This window comes from Branchiostoma floridae, chromosome 1, assembly GCF_000003815.2.
Source record: "Branchiostoma floridae strain S238N-H82 chromosome 1, Bfl_VNyyK, whole genome shotgun sequence".
Classification (NCBI taxonomy): domain Eukaryota; kingdom Metazoa; phylum Chordata; class Leptocardii; order Amphioxiformes; family Branchiostomatidae; genus Branchiostoma; species Branchiostoma floridae.
This window is the reverse complement of record NC_049979.1, coordinates 34,585,550-34,599,017: the sequence shown is the minus strand read 5'-3', so window position 1 is coordinate 34,599,017 and position 13,468 is coordinate 34,585,550. Positions and strand designations below refer to the sequence as shown.

Genomic DNA, 13,468 nt, shown 5'->3' with positions numbered 1-13,468 from the left:
CCCCAAATATGCATTTCCAGCCCTACTGAGTACAAACAATGAAGTGACAACCATCCCAAGTGGGCACACATTCTTGTAAATCCTTTAGGACTCACCAAATATACTTCATCATCACTCTGTGAGAATGTAACACAACCACAGAAAGAAAAAAGTGTCAACATTTACATTGTAATAATCATTGGTGCATAAAAGAAATCATCAGAGTAAATTTCCAAGAGGAGAAAAATAAAAAAGAAATTGTATCAGGCAGAGCTGTCTCCAGGACACATTCCATTCGGACAGCAATTTTCTTGTCAGAACGAAAAACTTTCATCCTGTCCGTGCAAAAATCTTGACTTAAAGTTGACAAAAGTGTATTTTCGTAAGCTTACAGGGACAAATTTGATAACAAAATGGGGTCCTAGAATGGTCCTTACAATGGGTTAGAAAGCTGGAAACAGCCCTTGTACCAGGAATACAATGTTTGATCACAAGAGGGAAAGTGCTATCAAAGGAATTGATTAAAATGACAAGACAGATCACATCAGATTCTGCTCTAAAACATCAGAGATTTCACAGCAAAAGAAAGGTGACTCCTTACCTCCACCTCTGGCCTGTCCGTAAATCTGGTCTTGTGGAAGAAATTTAGGAAGGACATCTGAGACTCCGGTCGGTCTGTCGCTGGAGAAAACAAGGATACAAGACTGTTCTTAAACTGCTACACAACCCTTCAACTCTCGATCTGAGTTGATACAACTTTTCATATACAATTTCTAACTGCTTACCAGAGTATTCCTGAGTGTAACAATCGCCAAAAGAACTCAAGTAATAGGACTATGGGTCTAACTTTGTTGACAAACAGCCAGTCAAGCTGTGAATAGCTCCATGTACAATCTGTAGGCCATCTTAACTTAACTTTTTAACTATGTTCCTGGTAGAAGATATGTGTATAGATGTATAAACAAACTGTCAAGAACCAGGTTTGTCAGTTCTGTGTATTCAAGTACATTGTACATTCACAAATATAGATCACAGCATCATATTGTTAAGAACCAAACTTACTTACTGCATATTAAAGAATTAGGACACTAGCATAGTGCAAATACAACAACTTGTATCTCAAAAGTGCAGATACATAACATGCACACTTCATTCCTCAACATGCTCCTTGCAATCAAGCAAAATGCACACAACACCATGACAAAACATTGTGATATTACCTACAAGAAATGGTGGGAAACAAAAGGATTAACGTGACATGACAAACACAACCATGCGCTAGAAATGGAAAACACAAAGGGAACAAAAAAGTGAGAACAACAAAAAATGGAAGAAACAAAAACATCTGCCAGCTACATGGATCACTGTGAATGCGATGGAAACATGTTGGATGTCAACAATGTTAAGATGATGCTATAAAAACACATTCCCCCCAAAGTTAGGTGATGACTTACCGGGATAAACAACCATGCCTACATCTAGTTAAGTCCGCTTCACAAACTTCTTGTTTGCAAAGATTTACAATAGCATGTCAGACATAGCCAGGCACTGTCTGACTCATACTCAATAAGTTTGACATCTTCAAGATATGAGTTGAAGTACCTATTGTCATTGTACTGTAAACTCAATTATTTTTGTGATGGTTTCATTTTGTAGCAGAAGGGAAAAGGAAATCTGTTCTTCTAGATCTCTTTCACATATCAATTCACAGCTAGGAAATAAGAACTCACTACAACAAGAATTCTTCAGTGTCACTGACGAAAAACAACATCCCATCTGACCGTTTCCAAAATCATATCCAGTTGCTTGAGTAACTGCTTTTTGGCATGTTTTACCTTAACAGTTGAAACAATTCTATAGTAATGTAGTCATATTTGTGTTGTTGTAAATTTGCAGTGGAGTGCGAAAATAAAACCACTGCCAAATTTTCAAGATTTACAGTATGCTGGCAAACAAGTCGGGCAAAAAGGTTGCTCAATTTTCCCATTTGTGAAGCTGACTTGGCTAGAAAAGGACATGGTGTTTGTTTGTTTGTTTTTTCCACATAGAGAGAACACAATGAACACTGAGTGAGCTGTACCGTGGGATTGCGCAGCCCTTATGGGCCAGGGTATACCCGAATCGTCTTGGGCAATGGCCCAGCTGGAGTCGCCCTGCAGAGGCCATGTGGTGGCGAGGAGGTCGTCTGTGGAACCAACACAGGGGTGAGTCATGCGTGCGTTAGGTGGTGTGGTGGGGAGGGGGGCAGGCAGAGACAGCCAGTGCAGGTGTGGTGGGTACACAAACGGCACACGTTGAACAGACCAACAGTGGACAGGCACTCGTGCATGTTACAACTAGAGTAGAACTCTCCGTACTTACCTGTTTGCTGTTTCTCTTGAATTATATATACCTTTACTACTTACAACATCATCATAATCATCCTACAACAACTTGCTATGATATGCTTCACCAGTAATCATAAATATAGGGGAGGGTCTACTTAAACGATAACAGGTATCAACAGTGGAAAATAATTTATGTGATTTGCAGATTCACAATCAGTATCAGAATCTTGACTAAGAAATCTTCAACGTGAATTGGAAGACGTGTACTATTTTTTCCATCCAATATACCAATTGGCACTTTTGTGAACTTTATTATACAACCCTGAGAGAGTGTTGTTGTGAGACTTACTGGATATGGGCTGACTGACACGAAGCTCACTGATTTCTCTTCTCAACATGTCCACCTCTTCTGTCAGTTCATCCACCTTGGCTTCTGATTCTCTCAGTTTGCTGTGGGCAGAACAAAGGTATACTAAATGTAAAACAGTGCTATTTCAATCAAGGCTACACAATACACTCTCAAAGGTACTACAAACTAAAACCCAACTTTGAAATAAAAGTTGCTGTGTAAACTGTTGGTAATATAAAATATTGGCCAGGGATAAACAAGTCCACTAGCCCTATTGTCCAGGGCAAGTGAAAGTGCTGTTCGGGCAAGTGCATGTCCTACCCCACTTGTCCGATCGGGCAAGTAAGATTTTTCCATTGATTTTAGTGCAATTTTGATATACTTGTTACTTTTTACAGTCATGACATCAAGCAATTGTCTACAGATAATTCCATTGCTGGAAGTGAAAATGCATATACTAGTAACAGTGACATTTGAATTTTGGGCAAGTGAAAAATTGGTTCGGGCAAGTACATTTTTTATGTGCTTGCCCGATAGGACAAGTGGATTTTAGAAAACTTGTTCAACCCTGTTGGCACTAGCATAACATGGGTAACCAATACAAGTTTGCTGACAATATAGTCCTGGAGTATAGGCGGAGGTTTAAGACAGACTTAGTAGCACATCTGAAATCATTTAAGAAATGTTCCCATCCAAAAGTACTTCTGTGAAAAGTGTGAATGAAACATATCTAGTGGTGTTGGACACTAACATTTTGTATCTTTGTTGTATTTTGTTTGACCCTTACTTCTCTCTCATTACATCAATGAAAAACAGCCAGCACACAGATTTGAGTTTTGCATGAACAAATTAAGGCTCAAACAAACAAAACAACAAACAAGCGAACCTCTCTGCGGCCATGTGGGACTCCTTGACCCTGGTCAGTTCCTCGCTGATGGCCTGTTTGGCCTCAATCTCGGACCGCAGGTTGGACTGTAGGGCCAGCAGCTCCTGTTTGTCCAGCTTCTGGGAGCGCCGCATCTGCCAGTTCTTCTCTGACTGTGGGAATAGATGTAAAAAAACAATATATTTCAGTCCATGTATGGAGTGAAATATAACAAATCCAATCAAGACAGAGTTTATCTGTACTGTCCTATACTCTGTGACATCTAGCCTGCCAATGACACAGCTTCCAGTGACAGTATATTTTACATCTCGTAAATGCATTATACCATAATTTTTTGCCTATTACGTGTCATAACTAGGAAGCACCAATCGTTTAACACAACTAAATTGACAGTTCTCCATACCATCAAATTTTTTAAGGATTCTGGACTTAATCTAACTATTATTTGATCATCAAAATAAAGGCTGAAATCCTTGAAATATGGAGTATAAGGACATTTCTCAATACAGGTATTATCCAAATGTCTTCAACAACATCATCAACAACAATGCATTAACAAAACACACCCATGAAAATATGAAATCCATATCATCTAACACTTTGAATTAAAGGAATTAAAACAGCCATCAATATGGACATCTATGTAACTCCTGGGTCTAGAATCAAACCTGACTTAAATCTTAAAGCAAAACGGTAGCTGAAAACTCAAGACATTTAATTTAAGTCTTACCCTAGCCCCGACACCAGACATCTTGAGTCCCTCCAGTTCTTCAGTCATCTTACTGGCCAGGGATTGTAGGTAGCCTCGCGATTCCTTCTCATCACTAACCCTGGGGGATAGACAGGGGAAACATTGACATCAGTCATAATGCAACAATACAACAGTCACAGTATTCTGTATCATCCATCAGTGAAATTTGTCATCTATTGATCTACCAAGTTGATAAACCTACTCACAGAATAATGTAACACATACGATATACTAAATGGAGCGGCCTTGTAACCCCTGCTTTGCCTATTGAGTCAGTTAGTCGAACTTGTGAAGCTCTATGTTTCTGACTAATAGGGAGAAGATGTTGACACAGTGAGCGTAGTTCAGTGCCTAGAAGTGGTCAATGGCCTTGCATTGTTAAAAAAAACTTATGACTCTATTTCTCTTTCAAACTGTTTTATAAGATATTTGTAAGTAGTAGCTTTTGCATAGAGTCAAATCTGGACTAGTGACCAACTCATATTCAGGGCCACCTGGCCAATGAGACCAATTTTTGTGGTCCTATCAATTGTTTGTGATTATACTGCAGCTGGGATCTCTGACGCAGGGGTGGGCAGTAGTCGGCTAGTCATTTTTTGGTGGTCCCTTAGACAATTTTTCCCACTAATACAGGCATAAGAAACCTGTCTATAATGACCACCTGTACACATAAACCAGATTTTATTGGTCTCCTGAATGGTCTTCTGTTTTGACTCAGACTAAGGACATTATAAGAAGTAACTGTTGTGTACCACTGTATGATCTCAGCGATCTGTGCCTCCCAGTGTGCCACAGACTCCTTCTTCTCTGCCATCTCCCGCAGCTCCTCCTCATACTGTCGGCTGGTGATGATCAGCTTCTCATTGGCTGAGGAAAGCTGCAACAACAAGAAGAGAAAGGATTGGCATCTCTGTCCCAGGATGATCGATGGGATCTCTGTCCCAGGTTCTGCATTCAGATCTCTGTCACTGGTTCAGATCTCTGTGCCAGGGCCAACATTTGGATCTGGTTCAACAGCAACATCTCTGTCCCAGGTTCAACAGTTGGATCTCTGTCCCGGGTTCAAAAGTGGGATCTCTGTCCCGGGTTCAAAAGTGGGATCTCTGTCCCGGGTTCAACAGTGGGATCTTTGTCCCGGGCTCAACAGTGGGATCTCTCCCAGTTCCAATGTTGGCCAGAGCAAAAGTTCATTTTGGTCCCTGACAATACAGTCTGTCATACATAGAATTATGATACATTTACACCTATGATTTTAAAATTTGATTTTTTTTCTAAATTGTTAGAACACATTACAATGTGAAGCACAAAGCAGCAAATGTTGTACATTCAATACATTACATCCATCACAAACTGAATGCACATTAATAAATACAACCTTAAATATTTGTGAAGTTTGAAAGGATGTCCCTACCTTGTCAATCTCTGAAATAAGCTTTCTGTTCTCTTCCTGTAGCATGTTCTTCTCCCGTTCGTGCTTCCGCTGCATGTCAGCAATCATTTCCTGGTGTTCGTTTACGCTGTGCAGGATGGAAAAACAGCATTCCACAGTTTAACTAACAGAATTTCCTGAGTAAAACGTTTGGCTACTATTCAAATGTATTGGTCTATAAATCTAAGTTATTACAAATGAGAAAGGCAACATTTTTGCAATGTTTTCCCTAGCATTGTGTCAAGCTACTCCCATACAATACTATACCATTAGGCTCACCCAAAAGTAGTGTGTGAGAGTGAAAAATAGAATTGTGGCTATCTGGGGGTATCTGTGTGATAGCTAGCCCAGGAAAACAACCCAATCTTTTTCTGCTAGGAGAAAGGAAGAAAAAGAACAAACCTGCAAAACCAATATGTTTTCTCCTTTGGGAAAACATTGCTGTTTGTAATTAAATTTCTACAGTTAGGGTTTAGATTAAGTCAGACATAGGGTTGAGGTTGGGTTGGATTTTGGTGAAAAGGAGAAGTTGCATTGGAGCTTTGAATAAACAATGATCCAAACAAACAAACGCACCTTTCCCTCCTGGTCTGTCCAACCTTGTCCTGCAGCACCTGGACCTCCCTCTGTAGTTTGGCCTGCGAGGTTTCCGCATCCTGCAGCTGCTCTTTCAGGCTCTGCACAGGACACACAGTCAGAATTATCAAATGTCCTCTTTTTTTTCATTACAATAAATAAGGCCTTCTTTTCACTAGATGGCAAAACTGGTGTGTCACACCTGATGATAGCTTACCATTTATTAAGAAAAAACAAGAAAAAAAATACAGAAAGGAGAGTCTCTTCTATGTCCTATCCTGTACAGGTTGGGTGGACTGAACTATTGCCATTCTTCTGAACTACAGTATGATCCTCATCAACATCAACTCCAAGACTAACACCACAGGTTTTCTATGCATCTGTCCCAAGAATGTAAACCATCTCCTTGTCCACCCTGTCGACTCACCTGGACCAAGTTAGCCTGCTCGTCCTTACACATGCATGGGAGGGAAAACAGAGTGTTAGAGCCGAACACCCGTCTCCTTATCCCCAAACCATCTGTTTGTGTCTTCTTATTAATATGCAGCTTTTAAAAGCATGACGTTTTACCTTAAAATTCATCAGAAATATGAGCGCCAACCTTTTTCCCTTACCAATAGAATTTGACTAGCTTGGACTATATCTATATTGATGCGGGGCTGTCACCAGCTTTTCAGTTCGGTTTATTCCACCCATCGTTGGGGTAGGGGAGTTTATTTATTGCAGGCCTTGCAAGGCATTAACCTTGGTTGGGCTTTGGCAGAGGAAATTTTGCAAAGTTGCAAATTTGATTCAATTGTTAAATTTGTCAATGAAATAGCTAATGAAATATGTTTGTTTTTTTGTCATGAAGTTCAGATATTTTTGGCTGGATGGGGTGAAATTTCTGTCTGTCCCAACAAGCGAATTTCCGTCCCAGTATGAAGGGATGGGTCCTGGAGACAGCCCTGTATTGATTGATTTAAGTTTCTTTCCAGCCTCTTACCTTGACTTCCTTAGAATGTGCAGCCTGTGTTCTTGCCAGCTCCTCCTCCAAAAACACTTCCTTCTTCTCCAGCTCTGCTTTTACCCTGGTGGGAGAAATCATTATTATGAACCTTTTCTTAAAGAAGTTTGCCTTTACATCTTATGGAAAAACATTCAATCAGCTAGTTAGAAAGTAAAAGCCCTGCTGTTGACATTTCATTGGATTGATGCTCCTCACTTCAAATATATTTTGCATATAAGACAGTTTCACACAAGACAAAAAAAGTGTTTGACATATATCCCATACCTTGCCAGTTCCTTTTCCTTTTCACTGTCCCCAATATTTGAGGATCTCCCCACCTGTCGTCTCTGCAGGATGAAGACATACATCACTTTCACTTGTACTTTTCACTTAATGAAAAAGTCTTGCCAAGAATAACAAGTTAAAGAATTATACTCTATGACAACTAAGGCCATACTGTATAGCTGTGTGTTGTGCTTTATGCTGAACGGCAGTTATACCAGCTAAACAAAATTATACAAATGCACTAAAGGGCAGTTATACCAGCTAAACAAAATAATACAAATGCAGATACACATACACATACAAAACAGCTTAGTCCATTAGTACTGTTGTCACACTTTAGATCATAGCTGTCCCTGCTATGCTGCTCTCTTAGAGGAGTATACATTTTCCTAGTAATAGCAGATAATTTCTGCACTATATGTAGACCAACTGTGTGGTAAAAAGAGCGAGACAGGTCACTAAGGTAACACACCTTGAGGGTCTCGAGTTCGTCTTCCAGTTGTTTGGAGTACTGGTCTCCTCTTTCCCTCAACTTGCGCTCCTTCTGGATCTCTGCCTGCAGGTCGTCCACAGTAGCTTGTAACTGTAACAGGGGAAAACAACCAATTATAGCATTTCTTACTTTCCTAATTAAAAACTAACGACCAAATCCAGTCTGCATCAACTTCATGACCTTAATGAAAAGTGTCTTGAGTTTTTCATGTCATTGAATAAATAAAGTAGTTGTTATCTACATGGCTTGTAGTGTCACATAGCTCAGCAAGTTTTCTTGCTGTTTCAATAGCAGGGTATATCTTTACAGGGAGGGGTTGATAGCCCTTTAACGTGCTCAAGGTACCCCCCTCAAACACAGGACCCTTATTTTACGTCCCTTCTGGAAGACAGATGCAGCCCCAACCAAGATGCCCTGCCTAGCATTCGAACCAAGATCTCCCAGTTACCAATTGATTGGAAATAGGAGCTCAACTGTGTGGCTGCTACCAGTTGAGCTACAGGGACATCCATGAATAAAGCAAGGCTCAAACAAAAAACAGACAACAGACTCACGTCTTTCTTGGCCTTGTCCAGCTTGCGGACATCATGACGAAGGTTCTCCACCTTCTGCATGGCGATGTCTATCTCATCCTCCTTTTCCCGGACCAGGCGGGACAGTTTCTGTTTCTGAGACCGAAGTTCCGACATTCTACAAAAAAGGAAGTAAGGATAATTTTGTAAGATTAGAAAATAGAAACTGACAAGCTTCCATTAAGGCTACCAGCATACATGATACAAGAGATAATAAAACCATTTGGAACATGAGCAATCCACAAAATGCAAAGCCATAAACTGAATAATCCAGACGCCAAGTGTTTTGGAGTATGCTACAGTGTTATGTAATACTATGCAAGTCAGTGCCATGTTGCTTCAATTCAACTTTTTTTCTGGACTTTGGCATGAGACAAGCAGTCAATAGCCAATGGAAGAGGGGAACCTGTGCGTACTTAATACATGTCAGATAGCATCCACAGTGACTGAGAATGTACCTGTACCTAGACTCTAAATAAGCCTTCAGCTTGGCAGATGTCATACTAAGGGACAGAAGAAGATGAAGAAGAAAACATACAAGATGAGAAAGTAAGGAAAGATGATGGAACACATTTAAACACAGGAGACAAAAAAAGGATGGAAAAATCATAAAATGAAGTAGACAACACGCATACATATTTGAACTCTCTGGTATACTTTCCATAGTGGCAATAGTACAGACAAGCAACAATGACACAAGCTTTTTTGAAGGGGGAGCTGTCCTAGCAATTTTTTTGTAACCCTCAGAAATGCTTGTTTCCTGCATTTTGAGAGGTAAATCTTTCATCATACTTTGGAGAGGCAGTTGATTTTATGTCTCAAAATGATGAAGCCTTGCGAAACTTGCATGTCAACATCGTAACAAGTTATCAATTCTAAAATAATGTTCATTTCAACAGAACAAGATATTTTGAAAGCCAAGCAAGTAAAACATCAAAATGACTGTCTAGTAAAAAATTGCAGACAAGCTGAGAAGTATATTCAAAATAAGTCTACAGCTCCTTTTGGGGGAGACTGTAGTATATCTTCCTGTACTATACATCTTACATGCTATAAGTATTGACTCTGTGTAAAGTTACGCATGGAAAAGTTGAATAACTGAAACATGGATGACAGACAGATAAGCAGTACCTATCCCTAGTTACAAAGTTTGAGATTTGTTCCATTGTGTTAGAACAAAGCTCAAACTTTGTAACTATGGATTCTTCATTTGAATATCTATCCCCCTAATATGAGGGTTGACTGAGTCCATACTTGTCATTGATCTCGGAGAACTCCTGCATGGCCAGTCTCCTCTGAGCGTGGGCATCCTTCAGCTCTTTATTCTGTGTCTTCAGTCGCTCCTGTGCTTCGATCAACTCCTACAACAGGACACAGTTAACTGTCAGTCAACCATTCCACCTTCTAGCTTGATTAAAGGAATCACTGGTCTAAGCTTAAATGCTTAAGCTTTACGATCCTTACATGTTCAACCATGTTTTTTCTAGTTAGATGTACTTGTATAGAATTGTTTCTGCCAGTTTATTGTAGTGATGCTCAAGAAGAGTGTTGGATGTCACTCGAAACGTCCGGAAGTAAATCTCCATTTTTGTTCAGTTGTAGAGATTGAATTTGTCATGACCATTCTGGATTAAGAATTACATTTGTATAATCTCAAGTCCAACACAATTTTAAGAGCTATGATTGAATTTTAGCTAACACTAAGTTGTGATTATGAGGGTTTTTTTTTTACAATGACTGTGCATCTCCTAGTAAACCACAGATGAACTGCAGAACAGGTGAGCCTATCTATACATGTAATAGAGGACTGAGTATTAACTGAAAGCAAGGCTATTAGTACACACCCTGTGGTAGTCTTCTTTGTCGGCCTTAAGTACACGGATCTGCTTCTCCAACTGTTTCACCCGCGCTGCTTTTTCTGTGGGGAAACCGGTCAAAACATGTTAGAAACATTAGATTTGTGCAAGTCACAGTGACTTGTGCGTATCAGATGAAATTTGTACGTATTCGCAAAATTTGAACACATTTCATAAAATATGTGCCAATGCTTAGGCACCTGTGTTGTTGTTGTTACCAATCTTACACACTAGATATAAAGATTACTCTTCCCAAGTTAGTGACGTCAATGATTCAGAAGATTTACCTTCCCCTATGTTTTCCAACTCCCCCCGGAGTTCCATAGCGTCTTGCAGGTCCTTTTTCAGCTGATCTACATTCGTTTCTGAAACAGACAAAACAATCCATGTAAAAAACAATACAGTCAATACACTCAGGTAGCATTTTGTACATGTGTATAACGTAGCCCACATAATATCTCATTGTGGGGTATTTGATCAGATTTGACTGTGAAAAAGTAACAGTATACGGTAAAAGTGCTACTTCTAACCTCTGTTGAATCATGGTTGTGTTACACATGGGTGGAATGTGGAAAGTTGTATAAAACGCCTTCTAAGGGTAAGGTCAAGATCAGTAGTATGGTAGGATTTTAACCCAGCACCTCTTGGTTCCAGGACAAATACCCAGCAGTTACCCCACACTACCCCACTAACACAACATATAAAAATATACAGATACATTGTATATGGACACCAGTGCAATACCTGCTATCTTTTTCTTCAAGGAGGCCACCTCGTCTTTTAAACGCCTGGTCTCCACATCAGTGGTTGCATTAGGCTTGCTGCTGTCTACCCCATCCACTACTGTGGCTGTGGCCTGCAGGGCCTTGGTGGAGTCCTGCAGTTTCCTAGCTAACTCCGTCTTCTCCCGCTCTAACCGGTGTATTCTCCTCTCGTACGCCTCGATGGAGAGGCTGTCGGGCGCAGAGTTGGACGTGACGGAGGGTTGCCTCTTCTCCAGGCCATCTTGAAAACTTACTGCATCTGATATTTTACTGAAAAAAAAGATGACAATACAAAAATGAAGCTTTTGTTACAAACTTATATCCTTTACCAATACTGGTGTATATTCTAACGCTGATATCAAGTTTCCAAACAATGTACATGTATCATAACCTATAAGCCTTGAGAAAACATTTGGCACAATCAAACATATTACAACAGTGCTAAGTAAACATAGTGAAGGTATGAGGTTGTGGAACTCTAGTTTTCCCTGTGTTTAAATATGGGAAACAAAAAATTAAATTGGTGCAGCCTAAATTTCTTATTATTTGTTATGGTAGTTTAGAGTAATACTAAAATTTAAAGCCCAAGTCTTACCTATTACTTGTGAATGTGAATCCTACAAAGGGCAGATGATGCCCTGTAAACGCTGTATGGGAACCAGGGGGTACTGACTCCTGTGGGAAGAACATGCATGTTTAGAACTGTTTCATACACTTTTTCAGTACAAACACATTCACACAATGTATACACATGGCAAGAATAAAAAAAGCCCTACATGTTATGTGTAATCAAAGACAATACAAGCAATGTATATTTTTACATGGATAAATTTCAATTCTCGATTCTAATCTCATTTTCCCAATCTCTGAGTAAGAAAGTAACAGATTCTCTTGATATTCATTTAGGATGAGCAATATGCAGTATCAGATACAAATCCATTAAAATTTACTTTTCACTTTCAAAGAACTAACTTGAAGGGCTGTGCTTGAGGAAGTCTAACAGTTTAAATTTCATTAGGAATTTTTCTTTTTCCCCAACATAATCTGCATTTTGCAGGGGGTTGTCCCAAACATACATATTAAGTCAAGCTGGTCAGCCATCAAGCTACAATATCTACATGCATGCCAGGGCTGTCTTCAGCTTTAGAATTTTTACGTCCCACTCATTATTTTGGAGCCCATGTTGTTGACTTACCTGTATGTTGTTAAATCTCTCATTTTAATCTTTAAAAAATACATTTTCATCAATTTCATGTCATGAAGTTCAGAATTTTAGGATGGACAGTGTGAAATTTTTGTCTGTCCTAGCAAGCAAAGTTCCGTCCTGGGACGGAGGGACAGGTTCTGGAGACAGCCCTGGTGCCAGAAGACCTAAGGCTAAATTTGATAATGAGTAAATGAAGTGTCGCAAACGTACATATTGCTTAAAGTCAGTATCCTCCACATCGAAGTTGGACGTGTCCGTCGGGCTGGAGACGTCGGGAATGTAGGGGGGGTCCATGTCCCAGATGTTGGTCCAGTCGATGCCCTCGAAGAAGGGGTGTCCCTGGAAGTCCTGGATGCCGTTCTGGCCTAATCTCTCTGCTTGGTCACATATTAATCTGGATGGAGAGACACACTCTTAGTACCTTTAACAAGAAAGTTATGTTTTTTTGTAAAGTTTGAATGTTAGTATGTATGTGTATGGCTTAGCAACATAACTCAAAAAGATACGCATGGACTGTCATGAAATTTGGTATATGGTTAGGTCCTGAATAGTTAACTGTAACGAAATGAATTTGGAGTTTGACTAGGAACTACAGTTTTGATATCTTGTATTTCAAAATATATCAAGAATATGTTTTTAGAACGTTCACTGTACTCATATGCAAGCACAACCTAATGCATTTAGCCTCTGTAGTGCATGAGTATGCAAAAAAGTCCATTGTCATTGTCATTATGCAACAAATCCTCACATTGGCCCTCTGACTGCTGTTGCAATATAGTGGTGGCCAGCAGATGGCGCTTTTTTATAAAGTTGTACCTGGGAACAATTTTTGACAAATAAGATACACAAACAGGCTTATGCCTACCTTCTTATGATGTCTTTGGCTTCTTCAGAAACGTCTGTAATGTCATCTGGAAAACCAAATCTTTCCTGTAGAAATAAAGAGGTCAGAGGTTATACTTTAACTATATAAGCAATCATTTTAGTGGCCTATGGGGTCTTGAGG

At 39.7% G+C, this 13,468-nt stretch overlaps 1 protein-coding gene across 1 annotated transcript in view; it reads right to left on the bottom strand.

Annotated features, from left to right (window-relative positions):
• The window catches only part of LOC118426498 (serine/threonine-protein kinase MRCK alpha-like), a 55,581-nt gene that overhangs the window by 23,913 nt on the left and 18,200 nt on the right, over positions 1-13,468 (bottom strand). Inside the window, exons 9-29 of the mRNA XM_035835988.1 lie at positions 13,328-13,392; positions 12,673-12,856; positions 11,851-11,930; positions 11,236-11,525; positions 10,779-10,856; positions 10,480-10,553; positions 9,890-9,996; positions 8,618-8,753; positions 8,043-8,153; positions 7,571-7,632; positions 7,283-7,367; positions 6,725-6,748; positions 6,298-6,398; positions 5,704-5,809; positions 5,045-5,169; positions 4,272-4,371; positions 3,542-3,693; positions 2,656-2,756; positions 2,060-2,164; positions 581-660; positions 96-116 (exon numbers count right to left, since the gene is read on the bottom strand). Coding sequence (XP_035691881.1) covers positions 96-116; positions 581-660; positions 2,060-2,164; positions 2,656-2,756; positions 3,542-3,693; positions 4,272-4,371; positions 5,045-5,169; positions 5,704-5,809; positions 6,298-6,398; positions 6,725-6,748; positions 7,283-7,367; positions 7,571-7,632; positions 8,043-8,153; positions 8,618-8,753; positions 9,890-9,996; positions 10,480-10,553; positions 10,779-10,856; positions 11,236-11,525; positions 11,851-11,930; positions 12,673-12,856; positions 13,328-13,392 — 2,187 coding nt within the window. The remainder of the gene's footprint in view (positions 1-95; positions 117-580; positions 661-2,059; positions 2,165-2,655; positions 2,757-3,541; positions 3,694-4,271; positions 4,372-5,044; positions 5,170-5,703; positions 5,810-6,297; positions 6,399-6,724; positions 6,749-7,282; positions 7,368-7,570; positions 7,633-8,042; positions 8,154-8,617; positions 8,754-9,889; positions 9,997-10,479; positions 10,554-10,778; positions 10,857-11,235; positions 11,526-11,850; positions 11,931-12,672; positions 12,857-13,327; positions 13,393-13,468) is intronic.